Genomic DNA, 24409 nt, shown 5'->3' on the forward strand with positions numbered 1-24409 from the left:
ACTCTGCTCAGAAGCCCCTTTACGATCGGTCCTCGGTGTCTGAACTTGATGCCATTGGACGCTTGATGGCGTTGAAGTCCGAGTTAAACATCAGTCGAGACGGCTTCGATAAGATGTTGATCGTGATTGGCACCCTGCTTCCGGAGGGCCACATTCTGCCAAAGAGCATGTACGATTCACAGAAGCTCCTTCGGGCACTTAAGATGCCGTATGAGCAGATACATGCTTGTCCGAAGGGGTGCAGTCCTATTCTGGAAAGAACATGTGGACGCAAAGTACTGTCCAAAGTGTGAATCGTCTAGGTACCTGGAGACAGACTCTGGTGATGGTCAGAAGAGTCAGACGACAGTCCTAGTGAAGATCGTACGGCGCCTTCCGTTCCTATCGAGGATCCAACGGCTATTCATGAACGAGGAATCCGCGAAACAGATGACATGGCACAAAAATGGAAAACGGTACAGTCCGGAGAAGATGGTGCATCCAGCCGATGGTGAAGCATGGAAACACTTCGATGACATATATCGTGAAAAAGCTGGAGAGGCTCGTAATGTACGTGTTGCGTTGGCAACAGACGGGTTCAATCCTTATGGAATGATGGCTGCCCCATACACATGTTGGCCCAGTGTTCGTTATCCCCCTCAATCTCCCCCCCCGGTGTCTCCTTTGAACGACATAACATATTCTTGTCGTTGATAATTCCTGGACACCCGGGAGTAATATGGGTGTGTTCATGGAGCCGGTGATTGATGAATTGATCCATGCTTGGGAGGTAGGGGTATGGACATACGACAGAGCTACAAAGACAAGCTTCAAAATGCACGTTTGGTACCAGTACTCCATGCATGACTTCCTGGCGTATGGGTTATTCAGCGGTTGGTGTGTTCACGGGAAGTTCCCATGCCCAGTATGCAAGGAAGCTTTGAGGTTCATCTGGTTACGGAAGGGTGGCAAGTATTCGTCGTTCGACGCACATCGGCAATTCCTCCCTTCTGAGCATCCATTCAGACAAGACATCAAGAACTTTACGAAAGGTGTCGTAGTGACAGACCCTCCACCGCGGATGATGACTGGTGCCGAGGTTCATGCGCAGATAGATGCTCTCGTGTCCGCTCCAGATGGTGGGTTTGTGGGATATGGTGAGCAACATATGTGGACACATAAGTCAGGCTTGACGAGGCTCCCCTATTTCGATGACCTTCTTCTGCCACATAACATCGATGTAATGCACACCGAGAAGAATGTCGCCGAGGCACTTTGGGGAACACTCATGGACACTGAAAAGTCTAAGGACAACACTAAGGCTAGAGTGGACCTAGCAACGTTATGTGATAGACCAAAGCAAGAGATGCAGCCTCCTAGAGGCAACAAGACATGGAGGCGGCCTAAGGTCGATTTCGTCTTGACCAGGGATCAGAGGAGGGAAGTACTTCAATGGATCCAAACGCTAATGTTCCCTGATGGGTATGCAGCGAATCTGAGGAGGGGAGTCAACTTAGGCACTCTGCGAGTCAACGGGATGAAGAGTCATGACTTCCACATCTGGATTGAGCGGCTTCTTCCAGCGATGGTTCGAGGCTATGTCCCTGATCATATATGGCAAGTGCTTGCAGAGTTGAGCTATTTCTTTCGCCAGCTTTGTGCAAAGGAGCTTGACCGGTCCGTCGTTCGTGACTTGGAAAAAGCGGCACCTGTGTTGGTCTGTAAGTTGGAGAAGATCTTTCCACCCGGCTTCTTCTTGCCGATGCAGCATTTGATTGTGCACCTCCCCTATGAGGCACGTATGGGGGGGCCCGTGCAGGCCCGGTGGTGCTATCCAATCGAGAGATGTCTGAAGACTGTTCGAACAAAATGTAGAAATAAGGCCAAAATTGAGGCTTCCATTGCAGAGGAAACCATTAGGGAGGAGGTGGGAACCTTCACACAGAAATACTACAAACCGAACCTCCTTCCTAGCGTGCATAATCCACCCCCTCGTTACAATGCTGGCGAAAATGAATCGAAGCTCAGCCTTTTCCAAGGGCAGCTCGGAAGCGCAAGTGCATCGACCACTAAGCAATTGAAAAATGAAGAGTGGCGCAGTATCATGCTGTATGTGTTGACCAACCTTGTCGAGGTGCAGCCGTTCATTGGGTAAGTTCTCAACCCCCTTGTTTCGATACGCCGTCACACTATTTCGCATCCCCCCTTATTTCTCTTTGGTACAGGGAATTCACTCGTCAAACCTGGCAAGGACGAAGGGATCCAACCCCGCAGGAAACTGATACCCTTCTTTCAAAGGGTGCGGGACCAGGGAGGCCCGATTTCATTTCTTGGTTCAAACGGAAGGCCCAAACTGATGTTACTATAAGTGACGAGTTAAGACAGGTTGCAAACGGCTGTGCCATTAGGGTCAAGTCATTTAACGGCTACGACGTGAATGGATATCGCTTTCAAACAACATGCTACGAGCAGAGTCGGCCCAATCGAAAGACCACAAATAGCGGAGTTTTAACACCAGGCACTGATGAGGTCCAATATTATGGAAGAATTGAGGAAATCTATGAACTTTCATTTCATGGTTCCAAAGCTCTTAATCCTGTCATATTCAAATGCCACTGGTTTGATCCTGGAGCAACGAGACGGACCCCTAATCTTGGGCTAGTGGAGATTCAACCAGATTCCGTCTACCCAGGAAAAGATGTCTATATTGTGGCTCAACAGGCCTACCAGGTGTATTATATGCCATACGCGTGCCAAGACGAAGAGCTTAAGGGTTGGGCTATTGTGCACAAGGTATCACCACATGGTAAACTACCTGCCCCAAACGATGAAGATTACAACTTCAATCCAAGCACATATGAGGGAGAGTTCTTTCAAGAAGAGGGGCTACAAGGAAGCTTTGTGATAGACTTAACCGAAGCGATAGAAATGGAAGTAGACAATGAAAGGGTTGATGATGAGGATGCTGGAGATGAGGTCCAAAATGTGGATGACCTACAAATGCTTGAGCGATTACGTTTAGGCAATGACAATGAAGACAACATTCCTCCTTCAATTAGTGTTGATGATTTGGACAATGTTGATAGCGATGATGAGACCTATGATCCAGCTAATCCAAATAATGACGATTATTTCTAATAAATGTAATACTAAAGTTGATTATCATTTTGCATCTATTTCTAATTAAGTGTTTTGTAAGCATGAATATTATTTCTAATACATGTAATACTTTTCTTTTTTTCAGGTGATTCAATAAAGATGGCGGGTGGGCGTCACAGGCCCAGTCAGGTCGCTTTACCAAGCGGGGGAGGATGCCGAGGGGTCGAACGTGAGGAGGAGGAGGAACCCGAGGAGCAGGAGGCCCCTGGCACGTCTCCAGGTGTCGGAGGAGGCGGAACCAGTGACGCCCGTGGAGAGGGTGCACGAGGAGGAGAGGAGGAGGCGCCCTTCGACGAGCAGGAGGCGTTGGCGGGAGGCACGGGTTCCTCTTCCTCTGCTCCGAGGGTGTACCTGCGAGGTCCCGCGAGCCTCCCTGCTTTTCCGCTTCCTCACCGCTGCCCAGTGATTCGCCCTGAAGGGCAAAAGTAAGTAAACTTGACATTTTATTTGCCCCTACTTCATATGATAAGTTCAAACAAAGATGAACTGCTAATTTTTCTTAATCACATGTGCAGGAACTGGGTGGTTGTGTCCGGTGCTGGTGCACGCACCCCCAATGGCATCCTGGGTCTTCTGTGCAGGCAACACTACCCCGGCGTCAGTCACGTACAATAACAACACGTTGGCGGCCTGTTCGTTTGACCACTACGCCATCGCCGCTGATACGGAGCCGTACCCCAACAAGGCAGCACGGGTCATTGGGGAGTTCTGGGTAAGTCTCCTCGCATAGCATTGCTTCTTTCATTGAACTTTTTCTTTAAAAAATATCCATACAAATATCGTGTTTGTCCGTAGGCTTATTTCAAATGCGAGGAGGGATTTGAGGGCAGGAAGGATCAGGTGGCGACCAAAGCCTGCAAAAAGCTCGTCGTCGACATGATTCACGAGGCGAAGATCCAGGCCGTTGTCACCTACTACTGGGTCGAAGCTTGGACAGAGGGTCAAAAAGGCCGACGCCAGAACCATGGACCTGACCTAGGGAGCAGTACATTGAGGTACATGAGAACATCCAGATTGATTCGTTTTGAGAATAAGTAGGTTTAATTCGATCATCTTATATGTCAATTACCGGATGACATGCAGATGATTCCCTGGTGGTGCGGATCGTATCCCGAGGCGTGGGAGAAGATCGTGGACAACTGGTTTACGGAGGGGTATGCCTCGACGCACAACGCTGCAAGGGAACGGCGTTTGGAGATGCAAGGACCAGCACACCATCAAGGCAGCCGCAACCTCGCCGGATACAGAGACGCATGGGTACACGAATTCATTTATCTATTCTGATGCTCAATTATGACTGATTTCTAATCTTCTTGATGTCTTTCTCGTAGAGGGCGGCACATCAAGGCCAGGAGTGCTCGGACTTCCAGGCATGGTGCATGTCCCATAAGGGAAAGGCGACGTCCGACGTCTCCTTCAGCCTGGAGGACGGGCCCCAGGAGTACACGAACCCGAGCGTCCACACCCGCATCAGCGAGTACACGTCGGCGGCAAGGTCAGTCCATGGGCCAGACTTCGACCCGTGCACGCAGGAGATTGATACGGAGCTCGTCATGAGGTTGGGAGGAGGGAAGAAGCACGGCCGCATGTGGATTGCCGATGGCACAATCGACTCGACCGCTTGTCCCCTGACCTCTCCACGATCCGAGCCCGGAGCACGAGCGAGAGCCCGGCCATACGCACACGGCCGACCGTTGCACAGCAGCGGGTCGACGTCCTCGAGGTAATTTCAGTTTGACTCGTCGTATATTGACTTTTACACACCGTAATTAGCTATGCATTACTGAAACATTAGAGTGAAATGTTGCAGGCCCGGCTCGAAGAAGAAGCTCGGCAGCGTCAAGAGCTACAGGCGCAGCTGATGTCCCAGCGTCAGACCTATGAGAGTAGGTTGACGGGCATCACGGAGACCTATGAGACTCGGTTGTCGAGCATCACGGGCTTTCTTCAAAGCCTTGGGCAACATACGGGTCTTGCTGTGCCACCTGAGCTGCTCGCTCCACCACCTCCACCTGCAGCCTCACCCTAGGGATGGACCTACACCTGTGAGTATGAAAGTTAATTGCAGTCTCTTACATGCAAGTAATTTCTAATTAGCTAGCCAAGTACATGTCTAACACATAGAATATATACTCCTTTGTGCAGCCTCAGTCGGCGGGTTCCAATAATCCGCCTAATCGTCAGGATCCGTATCAGTCACCGCCCGATCAAAGGCGTATTTGGTAATGAGTTTGAACTTGTCCATGTTCATGGAATTGTGGTAATAAACTGGATGTTAGATGATGAACAACTTTTGAACTTGTGAATTTCGATGTGATATATTCAGACACTTATGTTTGTGACTTCTAAATGGTGTTTGTGATATGTAAGTGATGAATGTGTGATAATGGGATGGATGTGTGATGAATGTCATGGATTTGAAGAATGTGATGAATATCTGTGAAATTTTCTGTTTGAATGTGTGATGGAAGTGTTGGAATGTAAAAACAAGAAAAAAATAGGCAATTATAGACGCTTTGCCGAGTGTCACACTCGGCAAAGCAAAGGCCTCTTTGCCGAGTGCAACGCCCACTGCACTCGGCAAAGCTGGCAAAAACTGCATGAAAACACCAGATTTCCCAGCTTTGCCGAGGTAATGGCAAGGACACTCGGCAAAGCTAGGCTCTTTGCCGAGTGTCAGGCCACGGCACTCGGCAAAGGGGACGGCTTTGCCGAGTGTCACTGCAGACACTCGGCAAAGAGACTTTTTTTTAAAAAAAAAAATTTGCCGAGAGCCAACACTCGGCAAACAATTTCGGGAAAAAAATTATATAAATTCTTTGCCGAGTGTCGTACTTGAGACACTTGGCAAAGCAATCGTCATGATAGCGCACCGTTAACGGCTACTTTTCTTTGCCGAGTGTCCGGTCGACACTCGGCAAAGGCTTAGCCGAGTGCCCGACAAATGACACTCGGCAAAGAAGGCTTTGCCGACTTTTTTCTCTCCGAGTGGCCTATGCCAAGTGCAGCGCTCGACAAAGCCTTTGCCGAGTGTTTTTAGGCGTAGTCCCTGTTTCCAGTAGTGGCAGACGTATTCCCTAGACTGATACTATGTAGGAAACTGAATGTGCTCTGATTGCCTTTTGTACCTTATTAGTCACAGCACTTAAAATTTTACGTACCACTGCACACGCGCGCCCTCCTACTAGTGGTAATTAAGGACCGTACCGGACGGGACCGATCTTGCAGAGAGCAGTGCAGTAGGTAGGGTTCGTGGATATATGGGCAGTGTAGTTGCATGTCTCCATCTATCTATAACTACGACGAGGAGAACGTTGTCGTGTGGATCGCGCGTAACTACCCAGATGCGCATGAGCCACATGAGATACCTAACTCCCATCCCATCCATTCATCAGATCCTCTTCATCCTAGTTATATACCTCCATATCCCATCCATTCATCTCGCTCCTCTCAGATCCGCTCATCAGCTCGTCGATATAAGAACAAGGTACGGTGCAATCGACTTCCTCCGATCCTCCTCGGTCGTTTAATTTTTATACGTACACTTAAAACATGCATGCATGTCAAATTATTGTTCTCATTATCCTAATTAACTAATGGGAAGAAGGAAATTAAGGAAGCTTAGAGCGTGACTCTTTATATCATTTCTAAATGCTAGGAACAGAGATTTTGGTGAAAAACTACCCTCCAACAGCTTCTCTATATGGTCATCTAAATATAGCCATCTTTTTTTCGGATTTTTCGCTAGCCAAAAATAGAAGACGAGAATGGCTCTCTAGAGTGCGCATGAGATAAAGAAGAACCGTTGAAGAGTGAAAAAAATATAGAAAGCGATTTTTATGCAAACGGCTCTTCAAATGATGATTTAGAGAGTGAGATTTAGAAAGGCTCTTGGAGATGCTCTTACATAGTACCTTTTAGTGTTGTAGCATATGTGTATATTTCTCGAGTTTTTGTATACTCTTATATACCCCCTCCGTCCACAAAATAATGTAAATATCGCATTTCAAGAAACCAAATACTTTCAAGTTTGACCAAATTTATGGAAAAAATTAGTAACACTTATGTTACAAAATAAATATCATTAGATTAATCATGAAATGTACACTTTCATAGTAAACCGATTTAGAGACGTAAATGTGAATAAAACTTGGTCAAACTTGAATTCTTTTAACGGGCACGGATACCATAATTGCATTCTTTCGTAGACGGAGGAAGTATGTGATATATGTTTAATTTTATTGCAGCTAGCCAGCTTCTCATATTATATAGAAACACATTTTCATTTTAATTTTATTTTATTCTTTTTGGAAATTAATCAACCATGTTATTAGAATGAAGATGTACTAGCTAATTAATACAATTCCGTTGACTCCCATCGTCATTTGCATATATCACCGTTTCGTTGGTTGCAGCAGCAGCATTTGAAGCGGATACATACATAAAAAAAAAAGGAAAAATGGCGGCGCCGACATCACCCTACAAGCCGAAGAGGATCCTAATCACGGGCGCGGCGGGGTTCATCGCGTCCCACGTGGCGATCCGCATCGTGCAGAAGTACCCGGAGTACAAGGTGGTGGTGCTGGACAAGCTGGACTACTGCTCCAACCTCAAGAACCTGCTCCCCGTGAGCAGCTACCCCAACTTCAAGTTCGTCAAGGGCGACATCGCCAGCGCCGACCTCGTGAGCTTCATCCTGGCCACCGAGGGCATCGACACCGTGATGCACTTCGCCGCCCAGACCCACGTGGACAACTCCTTCGGCAACTCCTTCGAGTTCACCAAGAACAACATCTACGGCACCCACGTCCTGCTCGAGTCCTGCCGGATGGCCGACGCGGGGCAGATCCGGCGCTTCATCCACGTCAGCACCGACGAGGTGTACGGCGAGACGGACGGCGACGCGGTGGTGGGCAACCACGAGGCGTCGCAGCTGCTGCCGACGAACCCGTACGCGGCCACCAAGGCAGGGGCGGAGATGCTGGTGATGGCGTACGGGCGGAGCTACGGCCTCCCCGTGATCACCACGCGCGGGAACAACGTGTACGGTCCGCACCAGTTCCCGGAGAAGCTGATCCCCAAGTTCTTGCTGCTGGCCATGAGGGGACAGCGCCTGCCCATCCACGGCGACGGCACCAACGTCCGCAGCTACCTCTACTGCGAGGACGTGGCCGAGGCGTTCGAGGTGGTGCTTCACCGCGGCGAGGTCGGCCACGTCTACAACATCGGCACAAAGAAGGAGCGCACGGTGATGGACGTGGCCAGGGACATCTGCGGCCTCTTCGGCCTCAACGCCGACGAGGCCATCGAGTTCGTCGACAACCGGCCGTTCAACGACCAGAGGTATTTTCTGGACGACGAGAAGCTCAAGAGCTTGGGGTGGCGCGAGCGCACGCACTGGGAGGAGGGGCTCCGGAAGACCATGGAGTGGTACGTGGCCAACCCTGACTACTGGGGGGACGTGTCCGGGGCGCTGCTGCCGCATCCCAAGGCGGGAGGCGTCATGCCGGATCACGGAGGCCGGGGATCGTCCAAGGAGGTCAAGGGGACGCTCGATCGTTTCATTGTAACTACACCCCATCAAGACCAAGCAAAGACGACGGTGGTTTCTTCCCCAGCAGCGGCGGCTGGAGGAGCAGAGCAGGATGATTCCGGCGCAGCAGCAGCAGCAGCAATGGCGTACAGCAATGGCGCCAAACCCGCCAATGGAACCACCACCACCGTGCATTGATTGCCTGCAGGCCGGCCAGTCCTAGTGGCCGGCCGGGTTTCACATTCACACCTGAATAATCCGCCACGACAAATTATCAATAGCGTGATTATTTTCAAGCTATTATTATGTATGTACTTGTACGCGTGTATTTCCGTTGGTTAATAATACAGAAATAATATACAACACACATGTATTTTAGCAAAAAAAACACATGAATTTTTTTTTTTGTATCTATGACGTCTAGGATCCACATGTCATAACCGGCGTGCATGGAGACACCACGCCCGTGCCTCCCCGGCCTGCTGCTCGCGCTGCTTCCCTGCTGCCCCGCGCGGCCCCGCAGTCCTCCCAGCCGGCGGCGGACGAGGCGCAGCCGCTGCTCTAGATCAAGCGCGCATGGGGCGCCCCGCCCGTGCTCGCCGGATGAAACGCCTCGGCCGCGGGCGCACGCTGCGCATGGCCATATTTGTCATCTAGGGCCCGCGCCGGCCATGGCAGTGGCGGCGGCGGATCCGGCTCCAGGTAGGCCTCTCCTCCTCATCATCCTCTGTGATCTATGATTTGTCTTTCCATAGAAAAAATTATTTCTTGTGATCTGTGGATATATGATCTTGTGATTTGTGATTATCTGGAGGTAGAAAAAGACTGGAGGTAAAAGAAAGATGAAAGCTGTTGGATCTTAATCCTATGGTACAAAAAAATCATGTATTGAAATTACATAAAACACATGGTTGTGTAGTAGACATAATATAATAGACCGACGCGTGCCGTTGTATTGTTGGATCCATCAGGTCCCTTTAATCATACGTAGTGTTGCAACGTTTTCAAGCATTCTTGTTCTCGTTTTAGCTTGTTATATCATTATTGGATGAAGTTAACCCGTGATGGCGACCCTTCTTCCTCCCCACGACGCGACCCTCCTCCGATGCCCCGTCCATGGCCGTCGAGCACCCACGCCCCTCCGCCGCCCCGTCCATCGCCGTCGAGCACCCCGTCCATCCTCCTCCTCCTCGCCCTCACCACCGGCCACCGCCCTGCCGCGGGTGCTAGGGTTCGCCGGAACCCGAGCGCCGGTGGCGGCCGCCTTCTTCCCCTCCCCCCCTCTCGTGCGGAGCTCCGAGCTCCAGCCATGGCGCCCCCGTCCCGACCTGGCCCGACCACCGCCAGGCCCTCTAAACCGTCCATCCTCCTTCCCCACCGCCTGACCGGCCTGCCTCCCCCGGCCGGCCCTTCTATAGCCCACCGGATCTGGGGAAGAAGGGTGGGGCGCGTCCGCTAGAACCCTAGCACCGCCACCTTCTTCGTCTCCGGCGCGAACAGATCCAGGAGGAGGAGGAGGAGGCCTACCTTGCCAGCGCCACCACTGCCGGAGGGGAGAGAGGGAGGAGGATGAGCTCGAGCGTCCTCGCGAGCGCGGGCTCGGGCGCGTGGGAGAGGGAGAGGGGGCGCGGGTGCGTGGGAGAGGAGAGGGAGAGGGTCGCGCCGTCCGCTCAGAGCGTGATGGTCGTGTATTAGAGATTCCTATCATTATTACTGTTTTGTTAGTATATACCATCACAAATTTTATTTAGCACACCATTTAAGCCTCATTTATATCGATTGAATGCAGGGAAAAATTATCAAAGGACATAATGGATTTCACCGTTACGTTGCTCTCGTCGAGATGAATCGTCATTTTAGAGTGTAAAGAAAGAGAAAAAAAATACATTTTTCGGATGCTGATGCAGCAAACAGGCCCTGGCCGAATAATTGGCGGTCCTGCTCTGGCTCTCTGCTATGCTGTAAACAGGGGACCGGCAATTGGTGGTAAGCTGACTCACCTCCCTCTGCCTTTTTTTTCTTTCTTTCTGATGACCCTCTCCTCGTTGAACATCCGTCCTCTACTCCTATAAAAAAATGTATCTTCTCCTGTATGCATGGAGCAACAGCATGCAGCAGCATCCGACTTTCAAAAGTTACCAAGAAAGGCAGATGTATATAATATCTATCTTCTAGTTGCCTCTGTGTGTGCTAATTTAATGAACAACGTCTACAGCATGTAACACGTAATTATTACTGGTTGTCAGCTCGTTTTGTTTGTGTGTGGTCATGAAGAATGGCTATACAACATGTAACTGGATGCTGATTTTGTAACATAACTGGGTGTTACTGTTGTACTCAACTCATGTTTGCGTCTTCTTCTCAGGGGTATAAACTCTTGGAATTTAGTGGTAATTGCATGCTTGATCCTTAGTTTTTGCAATAAAAACAAATGAAAGTTTTCCAGTTATCTGACAATAAACCACTCGTTCAAGGGTGGAAGAGTTGTCTTGTACTATTAACTAGAGCTCCTTCGGACCCTTTTTTCATGGGAGGTAAGTCTATATAAGGACTTTGTGGGCTAAACTTTAGCTTACGTAAGAGTGGTTCAATGCGTGGAGAGAACAAGCTCCTAGCCTCATCCTAGTTCATTTTAGGGAACCAATTCTCCATAAAAGAAATTGTTTAGCGGAGCTCCTCCTAAATTCAATCTAATACCTACTCGGGAATCCTTGAGAGCCCTTAGGCTTGAGCAGCTGAGATCGGTGTGCAGGAAGAAATAAAAGGGTACTTAATCTATCTCTTTTTTAAGTGTCCTTATGCTAGGCAAACTTTCTTTCAGTTTAACTAGATTTGTATAAAATATTAGCATCATTTGTATCTTTAAACAAGTGTATTATTAAAATAGATTTAACGATCTATCTAATTATACTAATTATGCACCATAAATATTAATATTCTCTTGTATATATATATTTAGTCGAAATTAAGTACTCCCTCCATTCCCAATTATAGGTCGCTTTAGCTTTTTGATACATTCATTTTGCTATGCATCTGAATATAATATGTCTAGATATGTAGCAACATGAATGAACCAAAAAAAAATCAAATTGACATGTAATTTAGGACAGAGAAAGTACGTTTGATTCCTCTGAGAAGTGAGCCGTTAGAAAGGGACGGAGGAAGGACATCGATGAGGTTAGGCGTGTTAGTTTGTGCATCTCCATCGCAATGATCGGAAAGCCAAGTGGAGAGAGCACACATACTCTGATGGATTGATGGGCCGACACTGACCGGATCGGATTTGTTGTTGGTGACTGGCTCTGGCTGGTTAGTGCACGACACTACTACCACTAGTAGCGTGGTTACCAGAATCGCAGAAGCAGGTAGCTTTACCAAATTCCAGGAGGGCAGGGCAGAGATCGAACGAAGCCACTGTAGCAGCCACGAGCGCGAGATCCATGGCGCCTCCTCCTCACGAGCCGGACAACTGCGGGTACTTGTTACTTACTCCGTACTACGCTACAAATGTGAAACCCAGGTAGTGATGCAGCTGCTTGCAGGTCGGAGGCAGCGCCGGCGGTGGACGTGACGGCGGCGAGGGACCTTATTATCTCCTCTGCCGGCGGCCACCGCTACCTGGACGTGAGGACGGAGGAGGAGCTCGCCAAGCTGGGCCATCTCGTGGAGCCCCAAAACTCCCTCAACGTCCCCTACATGTTCATCACTCCGGAAGGTAAGCAGAAATCAATCTCTCTGTTTAGCTAGTAAATTACACTAGCTATTCTCTCCGTTGTAAAAAGAGCTTGTTCAGTAGTACTAAGGTGAGGTGCTCTAGCTGCGGGCTCTGGCTGTGGCTGCATCTGCAATCTGTGTATCCGCAGCAGCTCTCCCTATAACAACATCCGCTTTAGCTCAAGCAAATATATATCTTAAAATATCTTGGTCTTTCTAGCTTCGTAATTTTTTCTATATATTTAGATATGCACTGTTACTACGTATGTATCAACGGAAAAAAAAAACCTTGTAATTAGGAATGGAACGAGTATACATATAGCCTCCGTTCATATTCACAGTTCACTTACATGATGTTTGTTTGGGGAATATGCTGGTCCATCGTCATTTTACTCTTTGACCTTTTTTTTTTGGTTTGGTTCGTGAAATAAAATAGGTTGATCTGTCGTCACCTTGTTCCTCAGAAATAAGTTACTATTACGAGAAATGAAGTTATTTCACTAAATTTGAGGAATAGACTCGTGATGCACCATCTTATCTAGAATTGTTTGATGTCTCAACCTAAACACCCTATTGATTACTGCTGCTAATCCATGCCAATGCCATGTCCATGTACCTAGCCGCTATATATGCCTATGTTCATGCATATGGCCATCAAAGCGTCCATATACAATACACGCTGGCTTCCAACCTGACAGGGATAAAATAAACTAGTCCATCACGCGCGTCCTCGCGTGCGTCGGTGGTAAAATAAATAAAGCAGCACCATAGGCACAGGGTTATATATACTGAAAAGATTACAACAGCAGCATAGTGCATAGAGACATGCTTAGATTTTTTCTGCCAGAAACCTTGAACCTTATGCACAAGCAAAATAAATCCATACATACAGGAAACGAAATTAAGGGATCATATGAGAGATATAAGGTGTCAAAGGAAATAAAGAGGATTTTTTTAGGTTACCATACCAAGACCAAGCAAGTTCAGGGAGGAAGAAATAGAGCATAGCATGGATTTACAGAGGTGCTATCCATTCATAGATGTGTCGAGATGTGTTCCCATTTCAAGGAAACGAATGGATCCATTGATACGTGCGTCAGTGTTTAATAAATGGAGAGATGGGATGGAGATTTAAGCAAACTATGTAGGTTTTCTTGTTGAATCCGTCAATCTCTATCATAGATCAAAAGAGAGCCCATCAGAAGAAGGGACAGAGATTAAGGGAAAGCAACTACATTTCCTTCTCAAATCCGTCAATGTCTAGCACAGATCAGAAGAGGGAAATAGAGGCGACCGTAATGGGACTAATAGAGGAGAGTGATGTTCTTGCTTCACCTGGGAGATAACAAGCGAACGGAGCAGAGGGGACTGTAGCGGAGGCACCGAAGGCCATAACCGTCGCAGCTAGGCGCGCCGCCGCAGCACCTGCCGGGGGCTCACCGCCGCCCCACCCGAACCCAGAGTGGGGAGCCGGCCATGGCGGGGGGAGGGGGTGGCCGCGCCCGCGCCGCTGCGCCGAGGAGCGGCCACCGCAAACGACCGAGCCAGGGGCGTCGGCCCGCCCGCGACGATAGCCGGCCGGCGTGCGGCACCGCGTGGGTGTATATATATATATATATATATATATATATATATATATATATATATATATATATAGAGATAGAGAGAGAGAGAGAGAGAGAGAGAGAGAGAGGAAGAGCAGAGGGAGGGAGCGTCCCCGTGGTTGGGGCGCGCAGAGCGGCGGCGGCGGCGCTGGCAAGGGCGGCTCGGGGAGGGGAGGAAGAGGCTGTTGGCTGGATGTGGAAGCGATGAGAAATTTCTGGAGAGCCAATATTTTTTAGAGCAACCACCGATAGGGTAACACGTTGAGCAAACAAGAAAGAACGTTGGAAGTAAATCTGAACCGTGAAATTAGAATCAGACGGATGAAATCTTTTTCACTACCGTGGATGCCCTGAACGACGGCCAAAATCTCCTGCTTTGATATATTAGATTAGATAAAGGTGGTATATGAGCAAAAAAAAATTATTATCTGATTGACACATTCGCGCGCAGGAAGCCGGGTGAAGAACGCCCAATTTGTGGAGCAGGTGGCGTCGCTTTTGACCAGCAAAGAGGAACCCGTCCTAGTGGTACCACGTCACCGTCTCATATATACTACGTAGCTTTCATATATTATATTAGTATACATACCAACTAGAGGAGTCTATTCCTGCGATAATGCCTAGTAATAATGCATGCTAAATAAAACATATATATTTGCAATCTGCAGGGGTGCCAAAGCGGCAAGAGATCAGAGCTAGCATGCATTGATCTCCAAGCAGCAGTAAGAACTGTACACAACATCGTCACAGATATACTTTACTACCAACAGCTTGCCTACTCTGATGCACACAACATATGCCTGCAGGGATTCAAGAAGGTCAAGAACATGGGAGGTGGCTACCTTGCCTGGGTGCACCATGGCTTCCCCGTCCACCACCCACTCCCCGTCCCCGGCGACATGGAACATGATGCATCTCCACGTCCACCAACACCGCCACCAGCACCAAGCAGCCAAGCCTAGCCTCAATGGCGGCCACGCACAGCAGCAGACAGATCCCTAAGCCTCATGTGCCGCAAGCAAGCAATTCAAGCCCCTGCCTCCATCAGCGTTCTACAATGCAATCTACTCTCTACTCTACTCAGCTGGCAGGCAAAATAAAATAAAGCTACTGCCTTCTACTTGCTGCTATAAACCCTAAACTGTGTCTACTTCTACTTGTATGATCCGACAACTGTACGTGTATGCGGTGCCAATAAACTAAACACATGGTAAATGCCACCTAACATTCACGGATGAACAATCCCACCTACTACAGTTCTCACAGAATCAACCAGTTGAGGAATGCTGGATCCCAACCACCACCAGCACTCAGTCAATCACATGACATACACAATGAATGAGCAAGATGGCCTATTGCCCTACACTAACTCATGAAAAAATTAATATTCAATTGATTTTATCATCCAAACAACAGTATGCAGGGAGAAGAAGCTATGGTAAAAAAAAAAAAAAACCAAGGCACCTCGTCATAAAAGGAGGAGGCAATTTTGATTCCGATCTTGATTTATACAAGAACCCTCAAATGCGTGTCCCCAGGTTCATTCAAGTTCTACAAACAAAGGGTCAGGGGAATACCGTCTATTTATCTGATTACTGTTGGCACTGATATTTTTGTTGCTTCAACATGCACCCTCTCATCAAGGGTCGACATCACCACCAAAACAAAGAGGCTCTCGTTGGTTGGACCTGCCATTTGCCTCCTTGGTCTTGTCATGGCAAAACCTATAGAGGCTCCGCTGACTGAGTCCTCGAAACAATCAGATGGTTACAATAAATATGACTCGACGACAGTACGCCCAAACTTCTGTTGGACATCCTTTGGAGTTTCAATCTGCAAACAAGTTGATGGACAAATTAGACAAGATGACCTATAAATAAGTATCAAGAATGAGAAGATTGAAATGGGTAGATTTTGAGAAAGAAATGGGCACACATACAGCATTCAAAGCTATGAAGAGAGCTTTAATCACATTAAGTGGGTTCCTTGATCCAATAATCTGCAAGACAAAAGGCAAGAAAAGAATATCACAACTTTGAAATACAAAAAGGACTAATAGTGATCGCTTGGACTTTAGAATCACACCTTTGTCTTGACGTTGCTGAAACCGGCCAAGTACAGCACAGTCTCAACAGTCCTACCAGCAGCAGACATTCCACTCCTCATTGGTCCAGGCCAGAGGTATATCTTAAGATACACAAGCAGCCATCAGACCCACCAGAGTTACCACAGCAGGATTCACATATACAAGAGAGATTTCGTATTTCCGTGTGTTCACCTTAGTTTTCTCATATTTGGCCTGGATAGCATGAGCAATTGTGTGATCCTCGTATCGCTCCATGTAGTGGAGATTCTGGAAGCATTTCTCATATGCCTGGTGAAGAGAAGGGGGGAAAAAAAAGACACGTCCTGTAAGACCTTGATGCCTCAGTTGACTCAGCTAATTCCAAATGAAGCATGAAACCAGTTGCTCAACCATCAAGCATACGATAGAGATTCCCAGGTAACTAATAAGATATTTTCGAGGTCAAGGATTCTCTATTATTATATATATACTACTTCTGTAAATATCCCAACCCACAAAGGTTTAGTTGTCTTATCTATTATTAGGAGTCCACAACTCAATGCTACTGCCTTAACTGGCACCAGGAACAAGTTTAGTAATTTGTTTGGAAAGGTAAATCATCCATACCCTCTGTATTGCAATCTTGGCTGTTGGGCCTTTAGCTTTCGCGAAGCCAACAACACCATTGTAATTTCCAGTGGCCAATAGCGCTGTGAATTTTGCTATTTGTCCTCCCTGATAAGCACGATGTAAAATTAGGCAACAGAGTTGGTGAAAAGGCTATAATTAGCAGTTGAAGTCACTCAAACAAAGAACACTAACCTTTGTGACTTTGCATGTCCTGTTAACGTCAATAACTTTCACATCAAAACCCTGTAAGGTGTGTCATGGCGATATCCGTGTTAGCACATAATGCAACATGAAAGGCATCAATGGAAGATAGATCCAGGCAAAAGTTTGCTAGGCCGATCGGACCATTTTCAATTGATGATTCTACTTACTTTTCTGTACATAGGTCTCCTCTTCTTCTCAGACAGGGAATTACGCTCCTCCACCAAATCCTTGATTTCCTCCTCCAAAACTCTGCCTTTCTTACCGAAGGTATGATCCAACAGTTCTAGCTTCTCCTCAATCTTCTTTTCAATAGCATTGAGTTTCTCTATGAGCATATCATCCCTCTCCTTTGCCTCATTGAATTCCTCCTCATCACCCTCAAGTTCTGCCCCTTGGATCATCTGCTTCTCCTTATCAAAGCCAGCATTGAGCATGACATCCTCTGGAGAACCAACCTGCTGGTGCTGGATGAGCCCAAAGTTTGCAGGGTTACTGGGGTCGTAGGCCTCCTTGATTTCCATGATCCTGACGGCTCGGTTGAGCTTCTGAAGGAGAACGAAGCGCTCTTTCCCCGTGGCATCCTTGAGAAGGTTCATCATGTCGCCAATGACCCTGTACTCCAGTGGCAGTTTGAGATGGCGCTCCTCGAACTTGTTGATTTTGGTCATCCATTTGTGAGCCTCGTCCAGGGTGTCTGTCACATTTGTCGATGGCAGAGGACAGAGAATTGTTGAATTGAAGGGGACAAAAGTAACTAAATGTAGTGGAAATGGATGGAGGACGGGATGATGAGAGGCTGCTAGGTTTATTACCGGCCTCTGCGAATGATTGCAGGTACTCCCCATGGCGCTTGCACTTGCGCTCGAACTCGTCGACGCGTCGCTTGATGGCGTCGGGCGTGTAGCGCTCGTCGTCTTCGTCGCTGTCGGAGTCGGTGGGCTCCCAGAAGCCTTCGTCTGCGGCCGCCTCCTTGGCCTTGCGTCGCTCGAGCTTCTCTATGAGCGGCTTGACGCCCATGTAGTCCTCCTCCTCCTCTGGCTCTTCCTCCTGGTCCTTGCCGTCCTTTGCGCGGCGGTCCTGTCGCTCCCGCTGGCGCTCGCGCTCGACCTGAGCGAGCAGCTCGTGCACGACCCGCTCGCTCTGGATCTTCTGGTTGGGCCTGGCGCCCCCGGCGGAGGCGGAGAATGCCAGGTGGCGGCGCGGCGGCGTGATCCGCGAGCCTAGATGATGTCGGTGGCCGGGGAGTGCGGTGGATTCCGCGAGGCTATGCGGCCGCAGGGAGAGGAGGCGGGCCCACGCCGCGGCGGCGCGGGAGCGTGCGGCGGCGGCGGCCATGGCGGCGGCGGAGAGAAGGGGAAGAGGGTTTTGCCAGCGCGTGGGATTTTGCACTGCACGCAAAATGGGGAAGAGGCTTTTATGCATGTCATTAAAAAAAATTTATAATTATACGTAAACTATTAAAAAATTAACCGTACACGAGTGCTATCGTTCTGAACTTTTTTCTCTCCAAACCATTTCATCGGAGTTCCATTCGTTTTTCACTGTTTGAAGTCCTGATAAGTGGGTCCGCTCAGTCAAAACGTCAATAATACCCCTCTCATCCATATCATCTCTCTCAAACTCTCTCTCTTCTCGTTCTTCTTGGCCGCGGCGTCCAGCGTGCTCTTGGGAGACACCCGCCATTCCGCCGCAGCAGCCGCCCCCTCCGCCTTGACGCCGCCGCAGCCGGCTGCTGACGCCAGCAGGAACGGGTGCTCCAAGAGCTGCGCCGCCGTGCACCGGTCGCGCGGGTTCCTCGCGAAGCAGCAGCAGGCCAGTAAGTCCTTAGCCTCGGCGGACATCCACACGGGCACCTCCGGCACGGCGTCGGTGTACCCGATCCGGTGCACGGCTGCGGGGAGGCTGTCCACCACGTCGCTCCATGGCGCGCGGCCCGTGGCCATCTCGACGACGGTGCAGCCCAGCGCTAGATGTTGAGGCGGGGCCCTGCTCCTCCCCGCGAGCCACCTCAGGCGCCATGAACGTCGGCGTGCCGCCGATGATGGTGGGGCGCGCGGAGGCGGACCCGGAGCCGGAGCTGCCCACCGCCCTGGCGCACCTGAAGTCCGCGAGCTTGGCGCGGCCGTCGGCGCCGACCACGACGTTCTGCGCCTTGACGTCCCTGTGCACGAGTGACCGCGCGTGGAGGTACGCCAGGCCCCACACCACGTCCGCGGCGTACGCGGCCACCGCGCGCTCGTCGTCGCCGAGGCGCCCGCCTCCGCTGCTCCGAGCCACCACGTCCGCGAGCGAGCCCCCCGGCGCGAACTCGAGGAGCAGCTGGCAGCCCCCGTCGGGGCGCGGCGCAGATGCCCAGGCAGGGGACGACGTGCAAGGACCAGAGCGCGGACAGGATGCCTCCCTCGCGCCGCAGGTGCTCTGCCGCCGCCGTCCCCGCGCGTGCGGACTTGACCGCGAAGAGCGTGCCCGAGGCTTCGTCGGCGGCGAGCGACACCACTGCGCCCGACGCGCCGCGGCCGAGCGTGCAGACACGCGTCCACCGACCGCTGATGACTGCTGCTGTTGCCATGGCGCTCCTCTGCTTATCTCCTCCTGTTTTCTCGGCGCTCGTTTGTTCGAATCAGTTGGCTCGCTTCGGCCGAATTTTTGGTTTTGTGCGATTTGTTGTCGAAGGTGGGAGACGCGGATGAGAGAGAGAGAGAGAGATTGAGAGAGAGAGAGGATAGGGATGAGTGGGGTATTATGGACGTTTTGACTGACTGGACCCACTTGTCAGGACTTTAAACGGTGAAAAACGAACAGAACTCCGACGGAATGGCTTGGAGAGCAAAGAAGTTCAGAACGATGACACTCGTGTGCGGTCAATTTTTTTAATGGCTTGTGTGTAATTACAAACTTTTTTAATGGCATACGTGTAAAAGCCTCAATGGGGAATCGTCGCAACCGTAGCGGAATGAAATCTAGGTGGGCCTGTTCCAAAAAAAAAGAAATCTAGGCGGGCCCTTCATGGGCCTCCATTTACTTACATACTAAATTTAGCCCATGGGCTACCTCTCGCCTGGTCGCGCCCTTCCCATCGGGGGGCACCCGACACAACCCTGGCCGTGCCGTGCCGTGTCGTGTCCGTTTCGGCCGCTCGGGGGGCAATTCCGTCCATCCATCGACAAAGAAAAATTTGTCTCAGAAAACAAGAAAGAGGAGGAGGAAGCGGACGGGAATTGGATTCCGATTTGTTGTTTCTAGGGTTTGCTTGCTCATCCGCCTCTTCCCTCTCGCTCCCTCCAGCTCCACCACCACCAGGCAGACGCAGACGCAGACGCTGGATCGGCGGCGGGATAGGCTAGCTATGATCCCCAATTCCGTCTTCCTCTGATCTGCTTGGCGGTCGAATTCCGATCGATTGGAGTAGGGAGCGAGAAGGGAACAAATCTCCACCAGACAGCACGCGCCTCCATACTATGGTTTACGCCCCGTGCCGCTCATCGATGCTGCCGTCTTCCTCGCCGATGCTCCACAAGAACCTCCGCGCGCTCGGACCCGGCTTGAATCCCTTTGCTCCCTTCGGCATGGGCAACTACTCCCGCTAGTCGTCTCCTCCGATCCCTCTTCTCCGATTCCAATCTCTGAGTGCTTCCGCCACCACCCCGGCTGCTTCCTCCATCGGAACCGATTCCCGCTACTTTCTGCCCGTTCGCTTCATTGCTCCGTGGCTTTGGATCTGAAGCTGGAGATCCTCCCCCGTCCTGCTGCCCGAGGTGCCGCCAAGGATACCATGGTGCTGGTGCGCAGGTCGCTCAGCATGAGCCGCCCCCGTAGCTGCCACGACGCTGACGACCGTGGCTGGAACCCGCTCCATGTTGCTGCTCGCAAGGGAGACCTCAAGGAGGTAACCATCATTCATACATACCCTCTCTCCCGTTTTATTTCTCTTGATTGATTGGTGATACATTGCAGGCTATACGAAACTGGATTAGACTGTGAATGAACCCATACTATTACCAAAACTTTGGAAGAGGGGAAAAGGAGCCTGCTATTGTATTTTGATTGATGGTATATAAATTATTCCCAATGGTCAGCAAATGTCAACTTATTAGGTGTAGTAAAGAATGGAAATAGACTGTAACATGTTATATCCATATTGGCAGAATACCATATACAGATTGCAGCACGTGATGGTTCGCATGAATTGTGTGCACACATCACACACAAATAAACACCAAATACATAAAAAGCAAGGTTCAAGAAAACGCTAGGCGCTAGGCAGGCGCTAGCCTACTGAATCCAATTCATCGACCCCATAAAGACTAAAGAGGTAGCACGCATAAAGACTAGCAGACTGCAGACCCCAATCCAATTCATCGACCCCATAAGGACTAAAGAGGTAGCGCACATAAAGGCTAGCAGACTGATCCAATTCATTGACCAACTAGGCAACTAGCACTAGCAAACATCAAACTTGCAATTGCAATAGCCGGCGACAACGCAAGGGGCCGGACTGCAGGAGAACACCGCGGCCTGTACCAGCTGCTCCTGCAGTGATTCCCCTCCAGGATGTGCCGATTTCTTGAGCAGCTCCCTCGATCCCCTCCAGGCTGTGTGATTTCTTGATCAGGGGCTCCGCTCGCAACTAGCGGCAAGAGCGGCGGCAGGTCACGGCCTTGCGTGTCTGAGGAAAGAAAAGGAGCAGAGTAATTTCGCCGTATCTATCTAATCCCTCCCGCCCGCTCTGTTTTCGCACGCAGCCTGCGCTTGCCCGTGCATTTTCCTGCGCGAGCGCGCACTCTCCCGCTCGTGCTTTCTGCACGCGCGCGGCTGCCGCCCGCCCGTCCAGCGACGCCTAGCGCCGATTTTTCACGCGTCCGTGCCGCCTAGCGCGTAGACGCAGTGTCTAGGCACGACCAGCGCTTAATTGGGCGCCTAGGCCCTAAACGAAACGTTGGGCCTCTGTTTAGCGTTTAATCGAGATTAATCACGTGTAATTGCGTTTTTTCGAACCTTGTATAAAAGTGCACTCAGGTCAAGGTAACCAGTATTTCAGTAATTCTTTTTTGTCACCACCCTGAAGCTAAGCAGAGCAATACAACAAGTCTCAATAGATGAATCCAAACAAACAACTGCTTCTAGATGTAAAACTAGTTTTGTTGGCCATCACCTTTATAATTATATCAAAATTCTGTGCCCATCTTAAGCCCATATGACCATGTTCAAAATTCTACTCTCTCAATTCGTTCTGAATTATCTGATTCTCAATTTTAGTTCCTCATCAAGTATTTTGCCAATCTTCATCTGTGACTGGCTGTACATAACTATTTCCCTTTTTCTTATTCCTTGTTTTCATGTGCTTCAACTAGCAATAAATATACTGCGTTGACTCATTTGGCAATTGTTATAGACACATTTGGGAAGAAATACCACTGTTTTTACCTTCAGAATGATATTCATCCTATATTAACCTTTATTAATAATGTTCTCTTTTTATTTCTCTTGTTGCCTGTCGGTGCGACAGTGCCTAGTGCTAAATGTTTTTGTTTATTCACCTATCTTATTAGATAACAAAATATGGTTCTCTTTCTGCCTAGGTCCGACGTCTCCTGGATGATGGGATGGGCGTCAATGCACCTGCATGGGGACCAAAATGTCCTGGTGCTACCCCACTCCATCTGGCTGCTCAGGGTGGGCATGTTAAAATCATGGATGAACTACTGGAGCGTGGTGCCAATATTGATGCTCGAACCAAAGGGGCCTGTGGCTGTAAGTTCACACTTCCTCTTGCCTGCACTGTTAGAGAGTAAAGTTGTTGACTATGCACAATTTGCAGTGTCATTAATCATGTTTCATGATGGAGTTGATGCTGCTTCATGAACATATCTTTCCAGCTTATGTTGACTGCCTTGCTATGTAACCACTATGCAGAGTTGCACTCCCCCTCCTCTGAGACCTGGATATTACATGTGTTTGCATAAGTATGCAGTAGTGATGCCTTCCTGGTTATTCTGGGCCTCAAATTCATTCAGTTTAAACCGAAGTTTTTTTTTTTGGTTGCATTTAAACCGAAGTTGTATCGGAATGATGTAACATGGTTTCAGTTCATGCGTAAGGACATATGTGGCAATTTTGTATGGAAGAAACCACTTCATGATTAAATCATATATGCTTCTACTTCTCTAGCAATAGTGTGGAAATTTATTGTAACATGTTTATACAGAATAATGATATGAGTAGACCTGTTCTTTTATCCTGGGAGTCTGATTGGCCCTTTTCTTGGTTGAACACAGGGACTCCTCTACACATTGCTGCCAAAGAAAGGAACAAGAAGGCTGTGAGGTTCCTGATTGAGAATGGAGCATTCCTTCCTCCTGAGATGAATGACCATAGGTTCAATCCCCCCCTCCATTACTGCTCTGGGTTAGAATGGGCATATGAGATGAAGCGCATGCAAGACGAAAGTGATTCGCCTGGCGAGACTTCATTGAGCTCGGATAACTAGAGCAAAAGCAGCAGGTGCACCGAGATATGATGCAGTTTGAGAAAGATGGAGAAGTTATGTCAGGTCATATGGTGAGTTGTGTGCGCATCACCATTGAGTACATTTGCTTGATGTCTGGATGATGGAGCTGTCATCTTTGACTTTGAATAATTGTTGGATGGTACCTCTAATCTACTATGAGTGAATGTTAGATGATACCATACGGGTACTCAGCTGGGTGTAATTGCACTTTACCTGTAATCTGCTACTTCGAATGATTGTTGTATGTTACCAAACATGTAATTTTGTTGTTCAGATTTTAACATCTGAGTGGAAACATTCTATGTAGCATTCATTCTGCCACAGTAATCCTTGGATAAGTTCCTTGCGCGCTGTGGTTGCTTTTGCTGTGGAAGGGCGAAGCTGGTGAAGCAGCAGCAGCATACTACTCGATAAGTGACATGTCGAACCCGAGTCGTGGAACTGCCTTTGTATTTGGATCCCCTTTGGAATGTGGGATTTTTTTTTTTCCAAATGCATTTTTCCTATGAGGAGCTAATTCCTGTGGATTTCCTACAGGATTCCTGTGAAATTCCAAGGAATTTGTTTCCAAGACAAAACTATTTGTGCATGTAATTCTCAGTTAATTCATCAATAATTTGATACACAGCTGATTGAAATTTCCGTTTACCTGCTTGTGGACTAAGATGAGGTAAACGGAAATTGGTCTTCAGTGAGCTTGGGAAGCAAATGTTCCCAGGCCAAATAACAAAGCTTAGCAGACGAGTCGGGTATAGGCAAGGAGAGGCACATTTGTAACTGTTCAGAAAGACACTGATCAGTTAAATGCTTGCTTCGAAAGACATTTGCCGGATTATCATGGGCAATTCTCATGCACGGCATCGACCGGCTTGTCCTCCAGGAGTACTTACTAATTCATGATGATATGCATATGTATTGGTATTCACTCTTACATTCTAAAACACCTGAGCTTGATCTGGGTACCCCCAAAGGTCTTCACTAGCAATTCACTAGCAAAGCTAATTATGCCGCTC

At 49.0% G+C, this 24409-nt stretch overlaps 4 protein-coding genes and 1 pseudogene across 5 annotated transcripts; 3 read left to right on the top strand and 2 right to left on the bottom strand.

The window, feature by feature from the left end:
* Positions 1–6466: 6466 nt before the first annotated feature.
* LOC136475497 (trifunctional UDP-glucose 4,6-dehydratase/UDP-4-keto-6-deoxy-D-glucose 3,5-epimerase/UDP-4-keto-L-rhamnose-reductase RHM1-like) lies at positions 6467–9036 on the top strand. 2 transcript variants are annotated; one of them, XM_066472974.1, is made up of 2 exons: positions 6467–6625; positions 7554–9036. In XM_066472974.1, the coding sequence occupies exon 2, from the start codon at positions 7598–7600 to the stop codon at positions 8867–8869; it is 1272 nt and encodes a 423-aa protein (XP_066329071.1). In that variant the 5' UTR covers positions 6467–6625; positions 7554–7597; the 3' UTR covers positions 8870–9036. The 2 variants fall into 2 exon arrangements, with proteins under 2 accessions (XP_066329071.1, XP_066329072.1); XM_066472975.1 differs by having other exon boundaries at positions 6490–6625; positions 7557–9036.
* Positions 9037–11933: 2897 nt separating this feature from the next.
* Positions 11934–15224, top strand: LOC136475499 (thiosulfate sulfurtransferase 18-like). The gene is made up of 5 exons (XM_066472976.1): positions 11934–12146; positions 12214–12386; positions 14441–14517; positions 14658–14711; positions 14796–15224. The coding sequence occupies exons 1-5, from the start codon at positions 12112–12114 to the stop codon at positions 14949–14951; spliced, it is 495 nt and encodes a 164-aa protein (XP_066329073.1). The 5' UTR covers positions 11934–12111; the 3' UTR covers positions 14952–15224.
* Positions 15225–15392: 168 nt separating this feature from the next.
* On the bottom strand, positions 15393–18293 carry LOC136475496 (uncharacterized). The gene is made up of 8 exons (XM_066472973.1): positions 17701–18293; positions 17056–17582; positions 16877–16927; positions 16682–16789; positions 16268–16363; positions 16075–16176; positions 15929–15988; positions 15393–15822 (listed from the first exon to the last, which is right to left on the bottom strand). Exons 1-8 carry the CDS (start codon positions 18221–18223, stop codon positions 15757–15759), a joined length of 1533 nt encoding a protein of 510 aa, XP_066329070.1. The 5' UTR covers positions 18224–18293; the 3' UTR covers positions 15393–15756.
* A 169-nt stretch (positions 18294–18462) lies between these two features.
* Positions 18463–19563, bottom strand: LOC136477781 (mitogen-activated protein kinase kinase kinase 17-like; annotated as a pseudogene).
* Positions 19564–20049: 486 nt separating this feature from the next.
* Positions 20050–23742, top strand: LOC136475500 (phytochrome-interacting ankyrin-repeat protein 2-like). The gene is made up of 3 exons (XM_066472977.1): positions 20050–20774; positions 22468–22639; positions 23164–23742. Exons 1-3 carry the CDS (start codon positions 20661–20663, stop codon positions 23373–23375), a joined length of 498 nt encoding a protein of 165 aa, XP_066329074.1. The 5' UTR covers positions 20050–20660; the 3' UTR covers positions 23376–23742.
* The last annotated feature ends 667 nt before the right edge of the window (positions 23743–24409 follow it).

This window comes from Miscanthus floridulus, chromosome 8 (genome assembly GCF_019320115.1).
Source record: "Miscanthus floridulus cultivar M001 chromosome 8, ASM1932011v1, whole genome shotgun sequence".
Lineage (NCBI taxonomy): Eukaryota > Viridiplantae > Streptophyta > Magnoliopsida > Poales > Poaceae > Miscanthus > Miscanthus floridulus.